Source organism: Terrapene carolina, unplaced genomic scaffold, assembly GCF_002925995.2.
Source record: "Terrapene carolina triunguis isolate 2854851 unplaced genomic scaffold, T_m_triunguis-2.0 Scaffold139, whole genome shotgun sequence".
Classification (NCBI taxonomy): domain Eukaryota; kingdom Metazoa; phylum Chordata; order Testudines; family Emydidae; genus Terrapene; species Terrapene triunguis.
In genome coordinates, this window is record NW_020664490.1 from 14,802,266 (window position 1) to 14,827,275 (window position 25,010).

General features: G+C 41.6%; 1 protein-coding gene across 1 annotated transcript in view; it reads left to right on the plus strand.

Annotated features, from left to right (window-relative positions):
- The first annotated feature begins 7,284 nt into the window (after nucleotides 1–7,284).
- LOC112117659 (copper-transporting ATPase 2) overlaps nucleotides 7,285–25,010 on the plus strand; it is a 44,001-nt gene continuing 26,275 nt past the window's right edge. Inside the window, exons 1-5 of the mRNA XM_026653490.1 lie at nucleotides 7,285–7,603; nucleotides 15,356–16,592; nucleotides 20,569–20,838; nucleotides 21,774–21,937; nucleotides 22,350–22,511. Coding sequence (XP_026509275.1) covers nucleotides 7,361–7,603; nucleotides 15,356–16,592; nucleotides 20,569–20,838; nucleotides 21,774–21,937; nucleotides 22,350–22,511 — 2,076 coding nt within the window. The 5' untranslated portion in view covers nucleotides 7,285–7,360. The remainder of the gene's footprint in view (nucleotides 7,604–15,355; nucleotides 16,593–20,568; nucleotides 20,839–21,773; nucleotides 21,938–22,349; nucleotides 22,512–25,010) is intronic.

The following is a 25,010-nucleotide window of genomic DNA, read 5'->3' on the forward strand; positions in this document are numbered from 1 at the left end:
AAACCCCACTGGAATTGCACCTACTTGATGTTGATTCCTATTTACAATTACATTTTGAGACCTGTCAGTGATCTTGTTTTTAATCCATTTAATATGTGCCATGTTAACTGTATATACACCTCTACCTCGCTATAACGCGACCCGATATAACACGAATTCGGAAATAACGCGGTAAAGCAGCGCTCCGGGGGGGCAGGACTGCCCACTCCGGCGGATCAAAGCAAGTTAGATATAACGCAGTTTCACCTATAACGCGGTAAGATTTTTTGGCTCCCGAGGACAGCGTTATGTTGGGGTAGAGGTGTACTTCTAGTTTTTAATCAAAATGTCATGCAATATGAAGTCAAATGACTTGCAGAAGTCTATTATGTTCTTTATCAACCAAACTTGTAATTTCATCAAAAAATTTCAGGTTTGACAAGATCTATTTTTCATAAACCCATGTGAGCTGGAATTAATTATATTTCCCTCCTTTAATTCTTTATTAAAAGAAGCTCATGTCAGCCACTCCATTATCTTGCCTGGGATCAAGGTCAGGCTGTCAGGCCTATTACCCAGGTCATCCCATTTACTCTCTTAAAAAATTGTCACAATATTAGCTTTCTTCCAGTTTTCTGGAATTTCCCCAGTGCTCCAAGACTTATTGAAAATCTATGTTAATGGTCCAGCTAGCTACTCAGCTCTTGGATGCAAGTTATCTGGACCTGCTGATTTTAAAATGTCTCACTTTAGAGGATATTAAGAAGAAGCCACTAGAGATACTAGTGGAATGGAAAGAGTATTATCACCATATGATGAAACTATATCAGTTGTTTTTCCCCCAAATACAGAACAGATGTATTTATTGAACACTTCTGGGTTTTTTGCATTATTATTGATAATTCTACCATTTCCATCTAGTAATTCATAAATATCATTGTCAGGATTCTTTTTGTTCTTAATATATTTTAAAACTCCTTCTTATTGTCTTTACCTCTTCAGCCACAGACTTTTGCCTTGTGTCCCTTGGCTTCCTTTATCAGTTTTCTACAATTCCTAACTTCTGGTTTATATTCTATCAACTTCCCCTTTTCCATTTATTCTATATTATTTTGTTATTTATAAATGTGGCACATCAGAGTTGGTTGTTGAACATATTGACTGTTTATATTTTTTTGATTGCATGAGAAATATAGAACTTATATAGAAGGCAATTGTTTTTTGTACTTACACTTTGACCAAAAAATGGTATCTTTTCCCTATAATAATGTTATAAATCTTGTGGGTTCCAGGTCCAAATCCACAGAGTTCCTGCAGTGTTAGTGTGTAGATAACAGAAACAATTATCAACAGATTGTCTGTTTTAGGAGTGCCAAAGTACCAAGTCCAGATAATATACAGCCATAAATGTTAGGCCCAATAGCTACAGGATTAAAAATCAGTGATGTTTTAATTAACAGTAATTTTTCCATGACAGATACACTGAGCTTGGAGCATGCTGGATCCAAAACATTCTTTAATGTCTTGGGGAGCATTGGGTGTATAGAAGTGCAGATATTGATCTTCCTTGCAGTTCTACTGAACTTGATCTTATTCTGTTGTAAAACTGGTGTCAGATCAGAACTGGGCACACTCTTAGTTTGGGGAATAAGGTTGCTGGTCTTACTTTTGTTATTACAAGTTTATAAGACAGATTCCTTAGTTTTTAGTTTGGGGACAGGAAGAGACTCCAACTCTCATGTTTTTCAAAGAACTGAAGCCAAAATTCAGACCTGGTTTGAACTGGGACAAAGTCACCAACTTCTGTTGATGCTGTTGCTTAAGCAGGTATGAATTTGGCTCCAAGTGTCTAGATTTTATGAAATCAAGTGGTTTGTATAACTTGTGTTATGATGATCCCAGGCTTTTACATATAAGAAATTATATTGCTTGTGATCATTTAATCTATTAATCTATTAAAGGAATATGTTTACCTTTCAATTTATGATGACACTGGTATATCTAAGAATTGCTATCATGCTTTTCCTGCAATGCTGTAATGAAGTATAAAAAAAGTTGGTTTAGGCTCTTTTGATCTCATAGGTCAAAACTGGGGTTCTGAAATCTGGGTGTGAATCCAATCCCCTACTTTAAGAGTGAAGAAAGTCAGTTATGTGTAAAATACCTAGTTGTGCCCTCTTCATAATAAATAGATATGGCCTTTTTTTTTCTTCATTAAAAAGTATGTCAGTTGGTTTGGAAAAGTACAGAATGTAGTTAAATGGCCTGAACCTGATTCAACTTCCACTGAAGTCAGTAGCAGAACTGACTGTCTTCAATGGAAAAAGTGTCTAGCCTTGTGTGGATTAATATGAAAGAAAAATGCCATGATAGGCAAAGATGTGTTAATACCATAGAATTATTTGAGTAGAAAATGTATAAATGTAATGACCCCAGGCCTTTGATTTACAGAAATCATAAATTCAGTGTCTGTTTTTCTGCAGAGTAAATTTGTTTTGTTTTCTCCCAGTCCAAGCAATATTTTGAAAACCAATTGCAAAGTTGTCAAGTCTCATGATTTTACTGTGTTTCATGATATTTTGTGGGGGTTTTTTCTTAAAGTTCCATCTCCTGGAGTCACGTGAATATGTGAGATCTCAGCTCATTTTAATAAAAGTATGATTCTAGCCCTTGTAGCTGCAAAGAAAATCTTGAAAACACCAGCTGAGTGGACCTCAGGGCTCAAAAATGCAAAGGAAAATTAAAAAGAACCTTATAATATATATTCAGATCTTTTGCTTTTTAACCCAACATCATGATTTTGGGGGGCTGCCTTGTGATTTTTGAACACTTAGGGATAACAATACTGCATTTGTTCTCAATGATGTAACTAAATCAGAAGAATGGGCAAATGGCTCACTTGGCAATCAAGGCCATTCTGACTTTGTCAAATGGTAGATTATTTGTACTTTGAGTAGTAAAATTTCTCGACTTCCCTCTTCTGTTCCACCTGACATGCATGCATCTGAGCTTGTTCCTTTTGTCTGTCAGCTTAAGGAAATCTAACCCCCTAGGTTTGTCCTTGAACTCAGGCTTCTCATGTTGCAGTGCAATTGTTTTGGAAATTTTAAGATGTTTTCCTTTTGGGAAGAACCTAGAGAGATTAGAAATGGGCAGCAACCATTTTTTAAAAAGTGCAGGCGACTTCATCTTGGGAACATAATCTGCAAGCAATGGGTGTCTTCATTTGGGTTTAGAAAGCACTTAGCACATTATGGATGCTAACACAGTCTAAATAAATAATAATGTTTAGCAATTCCTGACGCCTTAATAAAGCAAACTCTGGGGTGTCCTTTTAATTTTCTGGCATGTGTTCCTTATCCTCATAATACTCTGCTATTGAAATCCTGCATTTCTGCAGAAAGTATCAAATTACATACCACCAAACCAAAGTGGATCCTTATTATTTCTAATCAAACCAATAATGTGCAAAAACAGTCCTGGAGCAATGCATCCCTTTACATCTTTGCACCAAAGACTAGCTCAGTGAAGCCTAAATGAGATCCTTAACTTCAATCTACTATCACTGATCACCTGAATGTGCCTCTCCCATCCACAGAGAGGTATTTGCATCCAAAAGGCCCTTTTAAAATGAAGATCCATACCTTGCAAATACTAAAACAACCTTTTTTGTGCAAGCACAAAACCCTATAATAAATATGGCTACTTCAGTCCACATCCAAATTAATATTCAATATCCCCCTCCCCCAGTATGGGAAGAAGAAGACACTTTACCAAACTTAGGCCTGGTCTACACTGGGGGGGGGGGAAGAATCGATCTAAGATACACAACTTCAGCTATGAGAATAGCTTAGCTGAAGTCGACGTATCTTAGATCGAATTAAAATTACTTACTTTGCGTCCTCGCGGCGCGCCACAGCTCCCCCGTCAACTTTGCTTCCACCTCTCGCCGAGCTGCAGTTCAGCAGTCGACGGGAGAGCGATCGGGGATCGATTTATTGCGTCTACACTACACGTGATAAATCGATCCCCGATTGATAGATCGCTACCCGCCAATCCGGCGGGTAGTGTAGACGTACCCTTAGGGCAGATCTACACTTAAAATGCTGCATCAGTGCAGCTGCACTGTTGTAGCTTAAGTGAAGGTGTTCCTACGCTGGTTGGGGAGCTTCTGCCGTCAGTGTAGTTAATCCACTTCCACGAGAGGTGATAACTTTGTCAAAAGGAGAAGCTCTCCTGCTGACATAGCTCTGTCTACTCAGGCGGGGGGGGAGGGGAGAGGCTAGGTTATTATAACTACGTTGCTCAGAGGGATGGATTTTTCACATCCCTTAGCGATGTAGTTATACTGATACAAGTCTGTAGTGTAGACCTGGCCATAGCCTGAGAGTCCAAATTTATCTTAACTGGAACTTGTCAGAAACCAGAATTTCTGTCCTGCAGGAAATACCAACATTTCAAATTTTGAAAAATTTTGAATCTGAACAAAAAGCTGAAATTTCATGCAAAACAAAATCTCTGAAAAATTTCCATTCAGGATCATTAAATCATTTTTTCTTGTGATAAGGTGTGACGGGGTTGGGACTCACCACCTGGCGCCTCCTGCTGGTTGTCTCTGGGAATTAGCTCAGTCCAGTGGAGCACCCCCTCCTGGTGGTGTCCCGTCCGTCGTCTCGCCCTTGGTTGGCATGTGGACCCGCGTTGCTCCCAACTCGCGGCGTCCTCTTCCGAACCACTGCCCTCCGGCAGTGCCTCTTAGTCCATCCACACCCCCTTCCGGGGGGGCTGATCAGCAGTCTCTCTATGCCCCAACCACCATGTCCAACCCCCCCCCCCCCAAAGTCTAATCCCTCTTGTCAGGGATCTGGTGTAGTCTATAATGGCCGTTCCCTAAGGCCGATGGCTGGGTGTATTGCAAGGGGAGGGAAGGGGGGACCCAGGCCCGCCCTCTATTCTGGATCCCGGCCCAGAGACCCTCTGGCGGCAGCCTCGCTGTCCTCCTTCTCTCCCCTCTGTCTGTCCACGTCCCTGGGCCACTTCCCCTTCGGCTCCTCGCACCGGCTAGGCCCTTCCCCTCAGGGTCTACAGCGTAGCAGACCCCAGCCCTGCCCAGCACTGCGCTGTCCCAGGTGCTAGTCTCCCCCCTGGAGGCAGACCTTCCCCTCTCAAAGGCCTGGGACAGACTCCCTGCTCCCTTCCTGAGCAGCCTTTTTATAGGGCTGAGCCGGGCCCTGATTGGCTGTCTCCAATCTGGGCCCCGATTGGCTCCCACTAAGGCCTTCTCTGATTGGCTGCCCATCTGCGCAGGCCCACTGGCCTGCTGCAGCCCTCTCTAACATGGGGGTGGGGCAGACGCCCCACCACACAAGGTAAAACATGTCACTTTGACTTCTATATTTAAAAGATATGGTACATATAAAAGTATAAATGTATATTACATATAAGTAATAATAAAAAGTACAAAAATATTACGTATAAAAGTAACCGAATACAATACATAATATATTAAAATATTAATTGTAAATATTATGTATTATATTAGGTTACCTTTATTTATAATAAGTATTACAAATAATTAGGGCTGTCAATTAACCGCAGTTAACTCATGCGATTAACTCAAAAAATTAATCGTGATTAAAAAAATTAATTGCAATTAATCGCATTGCTAAACAATAGAATATCAACTGAAATTTATTAAATATTTTTGGATTTTTTTTCTACATTTTCAAATATATTGATTTCTATTACAACACAGAATACAAAGTGTACAGTGCTCACTTTATATTATTATTTGTATTACAAATATTTGACTGTAATATCCCATTCCGCCCCAGGCCCCATCCCCACCCGCCCTCTTCCGCCAAGCCCCCACCCCGCCCTGCCTCTTCCCTCCCCCCGCTCCATCCAGGCCCCACCCCACCTCACCCCTTCTTCCAAGCCCCCACTCCAACCCCACCTCGCCTCTTCCCACCCAGTTCCGCCCCCTCCCCCAAGCACGCCCCATCCCCGCTCCTCCCCCTCCCCCCCCAGCACCTCTTGCACGCCACAGAACAGCTGATCGCGGCGAGCCGGAGGTGCTGGGATAGAGGGGGAGGAGTTGATCGGCAGGGCTGCCAGTGGACGAGAGGCACGGGGTAGGAGGGGGAAACTGGCTGCCAATGGGTGCTAAGCACCCACTAATTTTTTTCCGTGGGTGTTCCAGCCCTGGCACCTATGCCTGGGAGCTTAAATTCATAACTTTGAAAGACACTAAAAATCATGGGCTGACTAGAGAGACTGCATTTATGGCTTATTACAACACACTATAACCCATTAAATAACACACACACAGATTTTGTTTCTGCCTTTCCCCCTGTGACTGGAGAGGTGTTAACTGGCTGCTTTACCTTGAATGGTCCTTTGCATAGAATTAACACATATTTCTAAATTACTTGTTTCACCTTGTATTTAGCTGTGACATGCTGAGTACATTTCCCAGACCCGAAGAAGAGCTCTGTGTAAGCTCAAAAGCTTGTCTCTCTCACCAAAATAATTTGGGTCAATAAAAGAGATTACCTCACCAACCTTGTCTTTTTAATAGACAAGAAGAGATTTTTAGTTAGTGCAGCTGACAGCAGCGCTTTATGCAGGGGCACTGGAACAATTTGTACAGTGGGAGTACTGAGAGCCATTGAACCAAACTGTAAACCCCGTATAAGATGGAAACCACTTCAAGCCTGGAGGTACGACAGCACCCCTAGTTCCAGCACCTATGACTGTATGTTTGCAGTAGTTGAATAACTTTTCATATAAATGCAAGTCTGACAGGCTGGGAAATAACTATCTGTCAATGTAATCTGAGGCACGGTCTGAAATATAGAGGGGACAGTATTTCATTAAGAAATTGCCGTTCATTTCATAATAAAGGGAAGTGGATTATGTGGTACTGCCAACAGGCTGTGTGTCCAGGAGATGTGATTATGCACACGGCCACAGAGGAGCTACTGCTTGGCTGTTTGAGTTAATTATGCACTGGGTTGCTGCACACAGGTCATGTTTGAGGAGCTTGTGAAAGGCAGCTTTGGCTGAGCAAGCAGAAGTGCCGTGTGCAAAGATTAGTAGTGCTGCATGCAGTTTGGTGAGTGCAAAGGGATGCCAATTGGTGGGGAGTGTTTAAATCGGGTGCAAGAGTATACAGTTGAGTGCAGCATGGTACTTACATATAAAGGGGGCAGATTAGAGTTAGGAGTTCACCATGAACACATAAAGAGGAGAACATTGATGTAGAGGAACAGAACTTTTGTTCTGGATATTGCTGGGAGACGTTTTTCTGCTTATTTATGGAATAACATCTCTTAAAAATTCCCATTTGGCATTACAATATTTGAAGCCTGGAAAGATAATGGAGAGGGAATCAGACGGTGATTTGAAAAGGGACCAGTCCACCCTGGCTACTTTAAACAACAAAAATGTAACCCTGGTGACTTTTCATAAGCGGCAATCATCTAATGGTGTGCCTGCACTACTGATTGTCAGCGAACCCTCCAAGTCAGGCTCTCCTGGAAAAGCAGGCGACTGCTCTCAGAAAGAAGAGAAAGTTTCACAGAGTTACAATGTGGGAGCATCAGAAGTCAACAGCATGCATGTAAGTTTGCAACTAAATGTACTGGAGCCTAAAAACAAAGTGTACTGGATATAGATTGTAAATTGATACGTTACCCCTTTATAGTCAAAGTTCATTATGATCCCAGGAGTGCTGATGTATAACTAATGTCTGTAAAATCCTTGGATTTTCTCGCATTAAAAAATTGCTGTACAAGTGCAAAGTATTTTGAAATTCTCTGAAAGATTATCTATAAATGCAAATTTTTAAAATATTAGGCACTATTTAACTAGTAGGCGTGATTGCCACCTCTACCTAGAATAATATGAAGTGGGAATCCCTAGTAATTACAACATATACATATAATGTGTTAGCCTTCCTTCTTTTTAAGCTGCGTTTATTTCAGAAGTTAGGCATCAGTTTGTGGTTTGGTTATCCTGTGGAATGAGAGAAATTGCCTGAACAGTGAAAATGATCGTAATTATAGATAAGTTACTTACCTATAACTATACCAGTGAAACCGGCAAAAGTTCATGGTAGCACAATTGCCGCAACTGCCTTCTCACTCAGGCTTGTCTGTAACTATATCATAGTTTTGTACAGTAAGTGCTATTTCATTTTGAAAAACATGAACTTGTAAAATGCGTTTGTGATTCTTACTAAAAATACAAATGATACAGCATAGTACTAAAGTGCACATAAACTATAACAGTGTAACTTGACTCATAGTTTGGTGTTTTAACTGACAGGATATTTTTAATGACTTATCTTTTAAACCTGTGTATGTTTAGTTTAGTTTTAGAGTGACTTAAACAATTACCATCAAAGTAGAATGAAATGACAATCGGGGACAGACCAAGTAAACCTGAAGGCATTTACTGTCTCTAGTTGTTTTATGGAAAACATCTATAATATGAGAAACAAACATGACATAAGATTAGGTTACTTCTGCCAACTGGTCTTTTTACATACTTGGTTCAGGTAGTTACTATGTTGGGTACTGTACTACTAATTATATCAGAAACATGAAAACTGCATGCAATCATGCTTTTTTCATTCCAAATCAGTACATGTACCACAGAGGCTTTCCCCCTCTGTGCCAATGTAAAAGTTTTAAACAAAGCTGCTTAAAGTAATCCATTTTTAATTAAACTTAAACTGAGCCCTTAGAGGCATTAAATGTGCGGTATATGGTATATCAATCTAGTAAGACTTGCTACAATTACTTAAACTTTTCTTTGCCTTCTTTCCTATTGGTAAAATGGGGGTGACAATACCTCCTTCACAGAGATGTAACAGGGTTTAGTTAGTAAAGTTCTTTGAAGCTATAAAGGATCATATAGAGGTATTGCCTTTTAAAATTCATCTTCTCCTGAAGGATGAATTCCATGGAATAATACTGAGCTCCTGGTAGTGCTTTTAAAAGGGACAATGACTGTAACAGCTATGTATGGCTATTACTAGCTACTAATAACAGCGAGTAATAATAGCAGCTATTATTACTTTTTAATGGTCTTCTTTTGTTTGTGTTACTACACTAGGTTGAGAGTGAAGGGAGGAAAGAAATGTCTAGATGGACACTCATGGCTGACAAACCAAAAAAATGTTTTATTCATTAAAATGACATTTTTAATTGTAAAGTGGCTGCTGTTTTATTACAGATTGAGCTGGTAGCACCTCCTATTATTGGGGCTGGGAGGTGGGGAGAGAGTGTAATTTGCCTGTGCAAATTATGTAACAATCTGAAAATCCCAGCGGCTAGGCTGGGTGACAAATAAACTCAGACAAGATGGATGTCCCTGTTTAGGGCCCTACCAAATTCACAGCCATGAAAAATGCCGTGAAATTTGGTCTCCCCCTGTGACATCTGGTCCTGTGTGCTTTTACCCTTTACTATACAGATTTCATGGGGGGAGATCAGTGTTTCTCAAATTGGGGGTCCTGACCCAAAAGGTAGTTGCAGGGGGGGGTCACAAGGTTATTTTAGGGGGTCATGGTATTGCCACCCTTACTTCTGTGCTGACTTCAGAGCTGGGTGGCATACCATACCATGCTACCCTTACTTATGCGCTGCTGCTGGCAGCAGCTCTGCCTTCAGAGCTGGGCTTCTGGCAAGCATCCACCACCCTCCAGCTGCTCAGCTCTGAAGGCAGCGCTGCCGCCAGCAGCAGCGCAGAAGTAAGAGTAGCAGTACCGCAACACTAAACTGGGAGGTGTGGTAGATACGCTGGAAGGTAGGGATAGGACACAGAGGGACCTAGACAAATTAGAGGATTGGGCCAAAAGAAATCTGATGAGGTTCAACAAGGACAAGTCCAGAGTCCTGCACTTAGGACGGAAGAATTCCATGCACTGCTACAGACTAGGGACCAAATGGCTAGGCAGCAGTTCTGCAGAAAAGGACCTAGGGGTTACAGTGGAGGAGAATCTGGATATGAGTCAACAGTGTGCCCTTGTTGCCAAGAAGGCTAACAGCATTTTGGGCTGTATAAGTAGGGGCATTGCCAGCAGATCAAGGGACGTGATCATTCCCCTCTATTCGACATTGGTGAGGCCACATCTGGAGTACTGTGTCCAGTTTTGGGCCCCACACTACAAGAAGGATGTGGAAAAATTGGAAAGAGTCCAGCGGAGGGCAACAAAAATGATTAGAGGGCTGGAGCACATGACTTATGAGGAGAGGCTGAGGGAACTGAGATTGTTTAGTCTGCAGAAGAGAAGAATGAGGGGGGATTTGATAGCTGCTTTCAACTACCTGAAAGGGAGTTCCAAAGAGGATGGATCTAGACTGTTCTCAGTGGTAGCAGATGACAGAACAAGGAGTAATGGTCTCAAGTTGCAGTGGGGGCGGTTTAGGTTGGATATTAGGAAAAACTTTTTCACTAGGAGGGTGGTGAAGCACTGGAATGGGTTACCTAGGGAGGTGGTGGAATCTCCATCCTTAGAGGTTTTTAAGGTCAGGCTTGACAAAGCCCTGGCTAGGATGATTTAGTTGGGGATTAGTCCCGCTTTGAGCAGGGGATTGGACTAGATGACCTCTTGAGGTCCCTTCCAACCCTGATATTCTATGATTCTATGAACCCCGCCCCCACAATAACCTTACGACACTCCCCCCCGCCCAACAACTCCTTTTTGGGTCAGGACCCCTACAATTATAAATTCTGAAATTTCAGATTTAAATAGCTGAAATCATGAAATTTACCATTTAAAAAATCCTATAACCGTGAAATTGACCAAAATGGACTGTGAGTTTGGTAGGGCCCTATCCATGTTGCAGTGAGATCTGCTAAGGGGGTTGATACTGGTGCATTTTCTGCTTTCTTGTGAATCTCTGCCTCCTGCCAGCTCACAGGAACAGAGCCGGCAAGGGGAATAGAAGACACCACTTGTCTTGTCCGTGCATCTGACATCCCAGTGGCCTCTGTCTCCTGGTTTTGCTGCTGATAGGTCACCGTGCTTCCCAGTTAGGTTATAAAGGTATTTTGTTGTCGTTTGTTTTAAAGCATAAAATGTGCAGCCAAACCATCACCTGTATCTTTCCATCCAAACCCCACTGTTTTTTCCACCCAGGGGTGGCTTTTATTCGCTGTACTGACTACTTAGGCTGCCACGCTCTTCCTTACACCCCAACCTATTGTTAGTAGTTGTTATATGCATTGCGATAGGGCCTGGAGGCCCCAATATAGGACCCATTGTGCTGGGAGCTGTTCTCGCTCCTAATAAGAGACCATTCCTGCCAGAGCAGTTTACAATCTAAGCTAAGACAAGACTCAACAAGCTGGTGTAACAAATAATGGTGGGAACAGGAAACGGTGGCGCAGCTTCTCCTCACTGTGCTAGCTGTCTGGGCTGGAGCTCAACTCTTTGCTAGTCCTCAGCCTGAGGAACTGGGGCATGGCCTTCTCTACCAATGGGGTTCAGTCTTCCTCACAATGCTTTGGACCTAGAAAAGTTGGTGCTTCATGAGGTGGGATGGGGGAATGGATGGCCTTATGGTTAAGGCACTGGACTGTGCCTCACAAATTGGAAGAGCGGTAAATAATGAAGAGGACAAGTCACTCATATAGAGCAATCTGGATTGCTTGGCAAGCTGGGCGCAAGCAAACAATACACATTTTAATATAACTAAATGTAAATATATACATCTAGGAAGAAAGAAGTACGCTGTACTGACAGGATGGGGGAATCTATCCTGGGAAGCAGTGACTCTGAAAAAGATTTGGGGGTTGTGGTGACTAATTAGCTGAACGTGAGCTCCCAGAGCGATGCTGCAGCCAAAGGGCTAATGCGATCCTGGTATGTATAAACAAGGGAATAGTTTATTTTCCTTTTGTAGTCGGTACTAGTACAAACTATAGAGCAGCACCTGTTCACCATCAGAGGCCATTAAAGTTTCCCAGGCACTTCTTTGGCATTTTTAAGCTTCTGTGACCTTTTCAAAGATAGTCCCTTTGAGTTTTTGTCCGTTATGTCACACAGCCTGGTAGATATCCTTATTTTGTGTGTAATTGTTAAATTATATTCAGAAACTACATTTTAAGGCCGTGGGATACTAACAAACAAACAAACAAACATATTTCTGTCTTATTAAATTTTTACCTTTTTATATTAGCAGCCTACTGCTTTCCTTTGACACGTAGAAACATGCAAACCAGATTTTTCATAAAACTACTGAACGAAAACTAAAAATCCTAGCTAAATACTTTAAATTAAATAGAAATACCAGAAAGGATTCATATCCACAAACCACCAACCGGCTTTTAACCAGTATGGTAGCCAGAACAGGGAAACCCAGCCCCCACCTTGAGTGAAATCTTGAGCATAGTGAAGTCAGTGGCCAAACTCCCATTGACTCACTAGGATTAGCATTTTATCCCTTGTTTATAAACAATGAGGCAGCATTTTTTGTAACACAACCTTGAACTGCATCTGGTACGTTTAGAAAAAAACTTGCTAGAGCTAGTCAAAAAATGGGAAGTGGGGTTTTGTGAAAACCGGGGTGAACAGATTTAAATCAAGGCAATTGAAATGAGCAATTTTAATCATGGTTTAGATCAGCAGTTTTAATCATGATTTAAATCACACAATGGAAAGCCTCCATTTTTAAATAATCAGTTTTAATCAACTTTTCCATTTGTATTTCAGATGCATTCTCATTGGTTGATATAACCATTAAACATGTTGATTTACAACTAAACAGAGCCTTTGTACTAGAAAAAACACACCCCTGACTGACATAAGTTTCACCAACAAAAGTGCCGGTGTGGACAGCATTATGTCATAGCTACCACAGCTCATTCAGGGTGGTTCAGGGATGCTGGAACGGAGGGACCAAGGGGCCATGGCCCTCCCACTTTCTGAAAGCGGATGGGCCTGACCCATCCAATCCACTTTTTGCCCAGGGCCCAGCCCCCTGCCCCTCCTCTTCCCCCGAGGCCTCGCCCCCAGCCAGGCCGAAAGCTGGAGCCTGGCCCAGGGAGCCTAGGCAGCTGTGGGGAGCCACGGATCCTCCACTTGTCTGGGGTGACGGGGCCCGAGATTAGCCTCCGGCCCATGTCCCCACCCCTGGGTCCCCCACCCAGAGCAGATGGAGGGTTCTCAGCTCCCCACAGGGCTGTCGATTAATCACAGTTAACTCACGTGATCAACTCAAAAAAATTAATCATGATAAAAAAAATTGATTAATCGCAGTTTTAATCACACTTTTTAAACAACAGAATACCAATTGAAATTTATTAAATATTTTGGATGTTTTTCTACATTTTCATATATATTGTATTCTGTGTTGTAATTGAAATAAAAGTGCATATTTTTGTATATTTTTGATTATAAATATTTGCACTGTAAAAATGATAAACAAAAGAAATAGTATTTTTCAATTCACCTCATACAAGTACTGTAGCGCAATCTTTGTCGTGAAAGTGCAATTTACAAATGTAGGGTTGTTTGTTTTGTTTTTGAGTGCAGTTATGTAAAAAAATTTTTTTTAAACTTTAGAGCCTACAAGTCCACTCAGTCCTACTTCTTGTTCAGTCAACCGCTCAGACAAACAAGTTTGTTTACATTTACAGGAGGTAATGCTGCCCACTTCTTATTTACAATGTCACCAGAAAGTGAGAACAGGCATTTCCATGGCACTTTTGTAGCTGGCGTTGCAAGGCATTTACATGCCAGATATGCTAAACATTCGTATGCCCCTTCATGCTTCAGCCATCATTCCAGAGGACATGCTTCCATGCTGATGACGCTCATTAAAAAAAATGCATTAATTAAATTTGTGACACAATTCTCTCCCAAGGAGTTCAATGTCCCCTGCTCTTTTTTACCCGCATTCTGCCATATATTTCATGTTATAGCAGTCTCGGATGATGACCCAGCACATGTTGTTCATTTTAAGAACACTTTCACTGCAGATTTCACAAAACACAAAGAAGGTACCATTGTGAGATTTCTAAAGATAGCTACAGCACTCGACCCAAGGTTTAAGAAGCTGAAGTGCCTTCCAAAATCTGAGAGGAACGACATGTGGAGCATGCTTTCAGAATCTTAAAAGAGCAACACTCTGATGCGGAAACTACAGAACCCAAACCACCAAAAAAGAAAATCAACTTTCTGCTGGTGACATCTGACTCAGATAATGAAAATGAACATGCGTTGGTACACACTGCTTTGGATTGTTATTAAGCAGAACCCGACATCAACATGGACGCATGTCCCCTGGAATGGTGGTTGAAGCATGAAGGGACATATGAATCTTTAGCGCATCTGGCACATAAATATCTTGCAACGCTGGCTACAACAGTGCCATGAGAATGCCTATTCTCACTTTCAGGTGACATTGCAAACAAGAAGCGGGCGGCAATATCTTCTGCAAATGTAAACAAACTTGTTTGTCTGAGCGACTAGCTGAACAAGTAGTAGGACTGAGTGGACTTGTAGGCTTTACAATTTTACATCGTTTTATTTTTGAATGCAGTTTTTTTGGTACATAATTTTACATTTGTAAGTTCAACTTTCATGATAAAGAGATTGCTCTACAGCAGTGGTTCTCAAACTAGGGCTGCTGCTTGTTCAGAGAAAGCCCCTGGCGGGCCGGGCTGGTTTGTTTACCTGCCGCGTCTGCAGGTTCGGCTGATTGCGGATCCCACTGGCCGCGGTTTGCCGCTCCAGGCCAATGGGGGCTGCAGGAAGGGCAGCCAGCACGTCCCTCGGCACGCGCCGCTTCCTGCAGCCCCCATTGGCCTAGAACGGCAAACTGCCGCCAGTGGGAGCCGTGATCAGCCAAACCTGCAGACGCGGCAAGTAAACAAACCGGCCCAGCCCACGAGGGGCTTTCCCTGAACAAGCGGCGGCCCTAGTTTGAGAACCACTGATCTACAGTACTTGTATTAGGTGAATTGAAAAATACTATTTCTTTTGTTTTTTTTATAGTGCAAATACTTGTAATCAAAAATAAATATGAAGTGAGCACTGTACACTTTGTATTCTGTGTTGTAATTGAAATCAATATATTTGAAAATGTAGAAAACATCCAAAAATATTTAAATAAATGGTATTCTATTATTGTTTAATAGTACGATTAATCACACGATTAATTTTTTTAATCAGTTGACAGCTCTAGTTTAAACCTTAAGATATTTTGTATTTAAATTCAGATTTCATTTTAATCAGGTTTATTTTTAAAAAGAAAAACATAATTTATATAACAAAATAAAAATACACTTTTAAGGTTTTTCGAGAAGACAACTCAGAAGTTACATCTAATTTATTTTGTTTATTTTTCTTGCACTTCAGGCTTTGTCTAAGTCTAGCTCCCCTGCTAGTTGTGTATGGGAACCAGTCATGAACCAGAATTTTGCCTTTGACAACACTGGCTACGAGGGGAGCGCTGAAAATATGCCCTCTCTGCTTCCTCAAACGAGCACCGTCACAGTCAATATTTTGGGTATGACTTGCCAGTCTTGTGTGCAGTCGATAGAGGGCAGAATTTCCAAGGTGAAGGGCATTGTGAGCATCAAGATCTCTCTTGAGCAGAGCAATGCTGTAATAAAATATATACAGTCAGAAATAGGTCTCCAAGAGATTTGCCAGGAAATTGGAGAAATGGGCTTTGATGCCAACATTGCAGAAGGAAGAACTACAGCATCATCTGTAAGATCGACGTCCTTGGGAGAAGCACTATTGAAGCTGCGGGTAGAAGGTATGACATGCCAATCGTGTGTCAACATCATCGAAGGAAAGATTGGAAAACTACATGGCGTGCTGAGAATCAAAGTCTCCCTCAGTAACCAAGAAGCAGTCATTGCTTACCAGCCTTACATCATTCAACCTGAAGACCTCAAAAACCACATAGATAACATGGGGTATGAAAGCACGATTAAGAGCAAGCTAGCCCCATTAAAGCTTGGTATGATTGATCTAGAACGCTTGCAGACTACAAGCACAAAGAAAACTCCAGCCAGCCTGAACAATAGCAATGTGGAGCCAGTGGTGGGCAAAATGAATAGTACAACAACTATGACACTGGGAGTAGAAGGGATGCACTGCAAGTCTTGCATCAAAAACATCGAAGGAAATATATCAGGTCTTCCAGGTGTACACAGTATTAAAGTGTCATTGGAACATAAAAATGCTGTTATGCAATTTAACCCAAACGTAATTACCCCAGTATCTTTGCAACAAGCCATTGAGGCCCTTCCACCTGGTAACTTTAAAGTATCCCTCCCTAATGGAGTGGAAGCAAATAACAGAGAGCTTTTATCAAAGGCAGCATTTTCATCACCTCAGTTTCGTAGCACGTCCTCTGGGGATCAGCTGACAAGCACATCTGTACTTAGTATTGATGGAATGACCTGTGGATCCTGTGTACAGTCCATAGAAGGCACAATGTCCCAAAGGAAAGGGGTACAACATATATCAGTTTCGTTAGCTGAAAGGACTGGAACCATACACTACAATTCAGCTGTAACTAATTCAGAAGAGCTAAGAGGTGCTATAGAAGACATGGGATTTGATGCTTCCATTCTCACAGGTACTTATATGTTTTCTATAATTAAGCTAGGAGAAAGTAAAAAAAAATTACTTTTAAAATTGATAGATGGGGTGTGTGTGTGTGTATTTGGTTTTTTGTTTGTTTTGTTTTTAAGGCTAGAAGTGACCATTATTATCTGGCCTGCCCTGTATAATACAGGCCATAGAATTTCACCCTGAAAAATTATTTATTTCCACATTCAAGTGAGTGTGTTATTGGGCAAAAGAGTTGTTTTAAGTTACGGAATGCAGTTAAAAGTCTAACCAGTAATATAGTGGCTTTTAAATAGCAGAGAACCTGAGAAAACACATGAGCTTCACTCCACTGAAGCAGGTCTCCGCTCTTCTCCCCTCCACCCACCAAGCTGGTGTGAGTATAAATAATATACACAGAGAACAAACACTTTAATAATAAAAGCAACTATTTCCCTCACTGGAACTACTGCCTGGTATCTCAAGGCACGTCCACACTGCAGCTGGAGGTATGATTAGTAGCTGGTGTAGATGTACTTGCGCTAGCTGTACTCTAGCAAGCTTGTTAAAAATAGAAGTGAAGACGTAGGCTGCGCCAGCCAGCTAAAGTAAAGTCAGCACATGTATGTCTATATAAGCTGCAGATCACACTCTCAGCTGCAGTGCAGATGTATCCTTAGTAGATCTTCTGTACCTCACCTGTAGAATGGTTATGCCAAGGGCCTAATCCAGCTTCCAGTGACTCAATGTCAAAACTCCTATTGACTTCCGTGTCGGGGCACTGGAACAGTTATTATAGTGGGGGTGCTGAGAGCCATTAAATCAAATTGTAAACCCTGTATATAATGGAATCCACTTCAATCCAGGGGGTGCAGCATCCCCTCTCCCCCCCCCGCACCCCTAGTTCCAGCACCTATGTTCAATGGGAGAAGTATAATGTATAAATGTATAAAACAAGTGCACTGTGTTGAGCACATGAGTTTAATGGTTAAGATGTTGCTATAGTGCATAATCTCATTTACTTGGTGAATTTCAAAAGCAAGAATAATAGTAGTGAAAAGCTATTGCTTTACTCCGCATATAATTTTGACAGGTTTCCACACCCCATTTTTGCTTTGTCCCATTCCTAGGTCTTATTTTTAGTACATTGTTTATTCAGCTTTGTTTAGCAAATGAACAGATATACCAAAGTATTAGTGATAGAGAGAGAGAAACTATAGCTATAGAGCTCGTTACATACTAAAAGGCATAGTCACCTTTCAGAGATGACCAAGAATTTTAAACCACCAAGAAAGGAAACAGAGAGAAGAGAGAAGCATTTCATGCCGCAGATTGGTGCTGCCCAAATAGCAGAAACCCCTGTTCTGGGAGCTTGAGACAAAACCACACCTGCTTGGCTGAACCAATCAGAAGGTATTCTTTAACCAAGGGGCCTCTTGGGGAATCACACATCATAGGAAATTGTGATGCATTTTAACATTCTGAATCCACTTTATGGATTTATTCATAGATATTTAATTACTCCATATTTTCCCAAGTCACTATGAACACAGCACTTTATTTATTGCTGCATATTAAAATATAAATTAGAGCTAAAATACCAAACAAAAGGAGTATGCCTGTAGATTTATAAGAACTATGTAAATTTAGCAGTTAGGCTTATATCTGTTGAATTCTGAACCAGAAATAAAATTTCCTCTTTCTACATAATGGCTTAACGTGTATTAGAAGTCTCTTAAATTTTGTAAAGTTTTTGAAGGACAGATAAATTTAACAAAAAAATAGCAAAACATAGAACACACAGAGACATAGCACCATTCACCTCCCACACCCCTGCCCTACTGTTCAAAACCATTAGACATACATTGACGCCAACTTGTAGGCTATCTTCTAATCACTGTAAGTATAATTCAAACTAGTTTTATATTATTTTATATGTCACCCACTTTCACACCATTCACACTTGTTTTTTCAGCATTATTTTATACAAAACACACCCAACCTACCTTAAAAGAAATCTAACAATGTAAAATTGGTTAATACACCTCATTTAGACAAAATACAGAATTTGTTTAAACTATTTTATGTAAAAGAGTTAATTATAATCTGTACCAGAGATATGAACACTCTTTTCCCACAGACACAGCACCAACATCCACCCTCCTTTTCTCTTTCTGAAAACAATTACGCATACATTCAAAGCAAATTGTATACTATTTTATAGATAAACTACCTTAAGAATATATTCAGTTTATTTTTGCTGTGTAGATAAGGCTCTTACACATGCGTTATACTGGTTTTTCAGCATTATTCTATATATACAATATACACAGAGCCTAAATTAAAAGAAATCTAATGGTATAAAATTGGTTAATATACCCAATTATGAGACAAAATGCAGGCTAGTTTAAACTATTTTATGTAAAAAGAATTGATAACACTTTTTACTACTTTTTCCACAAACTCTGCCCTTTTTGTTAAGGTCATCCTGCTCTTTCAGAATTTAATGTATGGAATTAGATTGAACAACTGATTAAACTTTGATTTAATAAATAAAATAAAACCAGGAATGGGGTATTAGGGAAAACTGTGTTTTAGTATTTGAGGGGCAGTAGATAGTATATTTTAAGACCATTTTGTTTGTACTTTAAATGCTTTTAGCTATAAATATTTTGCATTATTAACTTGTGACTCATTTAGCAAAATAAAAAAAGCTAAAAACCACAAAATAACCCAGACTTTTAAAGGTAACATGAACAGAGCATGAGGATAAGAAAGTTGGTCTGGATTTTTACGATATTTTAACAAACTGGCTGGGTGGGGGTAGGGGAGAGCTTAAACTTATAGCAGATTCCACCTATATTTTTTTGTTACCTTTGATTTAAGGTTGCTAGGCTGAAAATCCACATCAACACAACCTGTAAAAAGCAGGGAAATAAGCAGAAAAGTCATTCAGCACTCTGTCTACACTCCATCCATCAGTTCCTCTTCCCAATCGCAGCTCACCCCCCACAGCCCAACATATCTCTGCCCTCCTCCCCAGTACCCACTGGGCCGCCTGCAAGCCTCCACCCTCTTGCTTCCATCAGCCCAGAGGACCTGAACTATTTTTTCCCCATTGCAACTCCAGGATAGGGGCCCCCACTCTTTCCACCATGTTCTCCCACTTACAGCTGAGTGTAAGACAGTGGCAAAAAATAGCCAGTTAGAAGGTGACATCAATAGTTCAAGCATCTAAGATTGTCTGTGGGTAGATCTTGATGTGGGTGCAGAGGCCTCCCAGACCCAGATAAATGGGGCAGCTCCTTCAGCAGCTCCCTGGCTTAGTGTAGAGAACTGGTCTATGGATCTGGCTGGGGTTGGGGATTCTCCATCTGGGTATTCTACAGAGGTGGCCTACTCAGTGCCCGACAAGGGGAGGAATTGATCCCACTGGGCCTGATCCTGACAGATGCTAAGTATTGACAATATCCTTGACAAAAGTGTGACTTGTGAGTGCTCAGTACCTCTCAGGATCAAGTACACCAGTGTACACCAGTGCTCGCTGCTCAATTTATGGAGCAGCATTTGGATTACCTGCTGAGAAATGCTCTCATGTTCTAATCCTGGTTAGAGATCAGGTGCTGAGCTGGAGTCCTGAAGGAAAGGAGATGAGGACAATATGAACATGTAACTGGGCTTCATTCTCTAATGCTTTAACTGCCGTGAAGTCACCCTCAGGGTAGATATTAATATCAACAGACAGATAGAAGAGGATCATTCGCTGATTGAAGGTGGATTGCCACTAAATAAAGCAAAATGGTCATGCAGTGTTGGTAATCTGCCCAAAAGTAACAAGTTACTTGTGGCTAAGGAAGCCAAGATCACAGGGTAGTTAGTCACCCTGTCATTTGAAAAACCTTGGATGTTTCTGTTGTTAAATGTGTTTCCAGTTTGCTGCTTTGAAACATTTTATCATAGTCTGTTAACCCATGTTAATTCTGTTTATGGTGTGTTTATTCAAGATACCACCACTTGGAAATATATGGATCAACCTCTTTTCAGGGACGCTGCGATTCAGCCTAATGCTTGGGAGTCAGCTTCCCAGAGAACAGAAAATGTTTCTGAATCGTATCATCAAGGCTACATGTCTGATGTCCAGCCAAAGAATTCTTACCTCAGTAGTCCAAAGCCACCCAATGTAGCGACAACAGAAAAGTGCTTTATGCAGATCACAGGCATGACCTGCGCATCATGTGTGTCAAACATTGAAAGAAATCTGCAAAAAGAAGACGGTGAGATGTCTAACATTCCTAGAGAGGGTCTGTAAAGTACTTTGGGATCTTCTGGATATGAAGGATACTGCATTCTGTCAATAATAATTAATACCTAGCTCTTACATAGCAATTTACATCAGTAGATCTCAAAGCACTTTACACAGGTCAGTATCATCCTCACTTTACAGATGGGGAAACTGAGGCAGTAGGCAGGAAATGACTTGCCCAAGGTCACCCAGCAGGGCAGTGGCAGAGCCAGGAATTGAACCCAGGTCTCCTGAGCCCTGTCTCCTAAAGCTCTTTGTTGTTATACACGTTCAAATGTGTTCTTGAGGGTAGGTGTAATTAATATTCTTATTTACTTAATTATGTACTCATGTTGATACTAGCCATGCTACTACGCCTCTACCCCGATATAACGCTGTCCTTGGGAGCCAAAAAATCTTACTGCATTATAGGTGAAAGCGCGTTATATTGAACTTGCTTTGATCTGCCGGAGTGCGCAGCCCCACCCACCCGGAGCACTGCTTTACCGCTTTATATCCGGATTCGTGTTATATTGGGTCGCTTTATATCGGGGTAGAGGTGTATATTCAATCCGTCAGTGACTATACCAGTTGGGGGATATACTGGATAGTAGGGATAGCTGGTGGGTAGACCCATAGTAAGACATAGCGCCTGCCCCAAAGAGCTTCCAATCCGATTCTCATATTCTTCAAATGCTAATAGGAATTGAATGAATAAATTAAAGGGAAGAATCTGTATCTTGAGAAATGGAAGCTTTTGTCCTATTTTGTCAATACGCTCATGGCATAACACTAGCGTGGGGAGAGTGATTAAAGCCATTAAATGTCCAAGCATTATATGACTGGTGTGCCCCTTGATTATCAATTGCATTATGTGTTCTCAAAGGAGGTACAGTATCTAATATAACTCAATTGCTCCCATTGCAGGCATCGTTTCAGTGCTAGTAGCACTGATGGCAGGAAAAGCGGAGATAAAATACAAGCCAGAGAGCATTCAGCCTCTTGAAATAGTACAGCTGATCCAAAACTTGGGCTTCAATGCTACAGTCATAGAAGATCATACTGCTACAGATGGCAATGCAGAGCTTATTGTGAGTATCATGTTAGGAACGTAAGGATGTTGTGGTACGTGTACAAGTTTGACAGGAATGTGTCTTTGCAAATGAATCTATTTTAATGGGTTGTGGTTTTGAACAGCGGTGGTGCTGGATGCTGCTGCTGCCGCTTTACTTAACTACTCAAGAAAAAAATTATTCAAAAGGAGCAAAACTGTTTCTACTGGGTAAAGAGAGATGAGCAGCTACCCAAGTGCACAGAGAAGGCTTTCTTGGCAGGAAAACACTGCACTCCTCATGAATCCAGTGAAAACCTTTTTTTTATCGGTTTCACAAGCAGTGCAGACTTTTTGCATAACTTTGAAAAGCCCCAAACAAGGGGCAGTGGTGAGAGAGATTGCTCTCAACTGTAGAGATCACTAACTGTATTTACAATTCTCTTCTTCAGATTACGGGGATGACTTGTGCTTCCTGTGTTCACAATATTGAATCCAAACTAACCAGAACTAATGGCATCTTCTATGCCTCGGTAGCGCTTGCTACCAGCAAAGCTCACATCCAGTTTGATCCTGAAATCATTGGACCTCGAGATATTATACAAATTATTGAGGTAAGTTTTTAAAACAAACCAATAATAAATATAAGGTGATGTTAAAACAAATGGAAGTGACTAAAAGTGCTGAGATGCTCACTGACCTTGGCAGCTTTAGATAAAGTACACTTAACATATGTGACAAAGCCAATAGTGTATGGTCAATGGAGGCTACATACTTCAAAGGGTAGCCTCCAGAGACATTAACCATTTCAGTGCTTTTTAAAAGTATCAATACCTGGTGAAAATGTGATGTACCCCTCCGTTACTGCTCAGTGTACTGCACCAGGTGCTTCTCTGAACTGCAGATAGTCCAATGGAATGTTACCTCAGATTGCTCTCTACTGCCACCTACAGACTCTAAGAGCAGCTATGCAGCAGAAAGGCACTAAACCCAGGTAAATACCACTTTGAAAACGTACAGTAGAACCTCAGGCTACGTCTTCACTACAGGGGGGGGGTCGATTTAAGATACGTAAATTCAGCTACGCGAATAGCGTAGCTGAATTCGACGTATCGCAGCCGACTTACCCCGCTGTAGGGACAGTGGCAAAATCAACCTCTGCGGCTTCCCGTCGATGGTGCTTACTCCCACCTTCGCTGGTGGAGTAAGAGCGTCGATTCGGGGATCGATTGTCGCGTCCCGACGGGATGCGATAAATCGATCCCCGAGAGGTCGATTTCTACCCGCCGATTCAGGCGGGTAGTGTAGACCTAGCCTCAGAGTCACAAACACCAGAGTTATGAACTAACTGGTCAACCACACGTCTCTTTTGGAACCGGAAGTTCGCAATCAGGCAGCAGCAGAGACAAAAAAAAAAGGGGCGGGGGGAAATACATTACAGTACTGTGTTAAATGTAAACTGCTAAAAAATAAAGGGAAAGTTTAAAAAAAAAAGATTTGACAAGGTAAGGAAACTGTTTCTGTGTTTGTTTCATTTAAATTAAGACAGCTAAAAGCAGCATTTTTCTTCTGCATAGTAAAGTTTTAAAGCTGTATTAAGTCAATGTTCAGTTGTAAACTTTTGAAAGAACCACCATAACGTTTTGTTCAGTTCTGAACATTTCAGAGTTACGAACTGCAGTGGGGCTCCTGGGGTGCATCCTGGACTGTGGGACCGCTGAGCCCTCTGTCCCACCAATCTGGGGTGTCCCTCTCACGCTGTGATGCTGTGTCTGACAGGCACTGCACTTACACAGACATCCACAGGCAGGGACACACCCAACTGAGTTACATGAATGATCTCCCAGCCACTCATGAACCATCAACAGGGAGGCTCCAGCCAGTTCCCCCCAGCTCCCCAGCCTTGCACCCCAGAACCGTACTGCCTTGCCCTGGTCAGAAGCCTGGCCAGTGTAAGTTCATTACCCAGTTTGCCTCTTCCTTGATGTGGAGAGGACACACACTAGCCTTTGTAAACTGAGCTGAGATTTCCTAAGCACTTCAACCAGTTTGAGATAAAATATAAAACAGATTTATTAACTACGGAAAGATAGATTTTAAGTGATTATAAGTAGCAAACATAGAGATCAAAGTTGGTTACTTAAGAAATAAAAATAAATTTGCAGTCTGAGTTCTACAAACTAAACAGGGTTTGAATCAAGCAGTGTCTCACCCTGACAGATGGTACAAACAGGTCACAGACCCTCAATACACAGGCTGGGACTCTTTCCCGGCCAGGGACCACCCTCCCCAGTTCAAAGTCTTTTTCCTCCAGATGTGTTTCCAGATGTTGAGTTGTGGAGGGAGCGAGGCCAAATAATGATGTCACTCCCCCTCTTTTATAGTTTCTTCCAACTTGCTAGAAAGATCTTTGCTGTGAGGAGGGTTAGTCCACCCCCATGGCATATGTGCCTCCTCCAGGAAATCTCTAGGATAGCAGATTCTTTTCTTGATGGATGTTAATTCTTTTCTTAATGGAGCCATTAATGCTGTCTGGCTACTCTATTGTTGTACCTGAAAGGTTGGTTGTGAGTGTTCCCAACCTCACAACATATTTCAGTAACACATACAGCAATACTTCATAACCTCACATATAATGATAGCACATACAATCCAATGGGATATTAATGTTCAACAGATCAATACTTTTAAAATGATACCTCACAAGGCATACTTTGTACAAAACATATCATAATTATATGATGGTGGTGAATATGGGGATTCCAGGGTGCTGCTTTGAGGTACAGAGTGTCACACGAACAACCTCCATTCCTGAGGTGTTTGTAACTCTGAGGTTCTATTGTACCTCAATTTTAATTGGAATTGACTCCCATGGTTGTTCAGAACAATCAGTGAGACGCACAATAGATGTTCAAAGCAGCCTCTTAAAAGCAAAACACCTTGTAATGTGCTTCTAAACCGGGGTTCCCAAACTTGGCTTGCGGTTTGTTCAAGGTAAGCCCCTGGCAGGCCACGAGATGCTTTGTTTACCCAAGCGTCCACAGGTACGGCTGCTCGCAGCTCCCAGTGGCCGCGGTTCGCCGTTCCCAGCCAATGGGAGCTGCGGGAAGCGG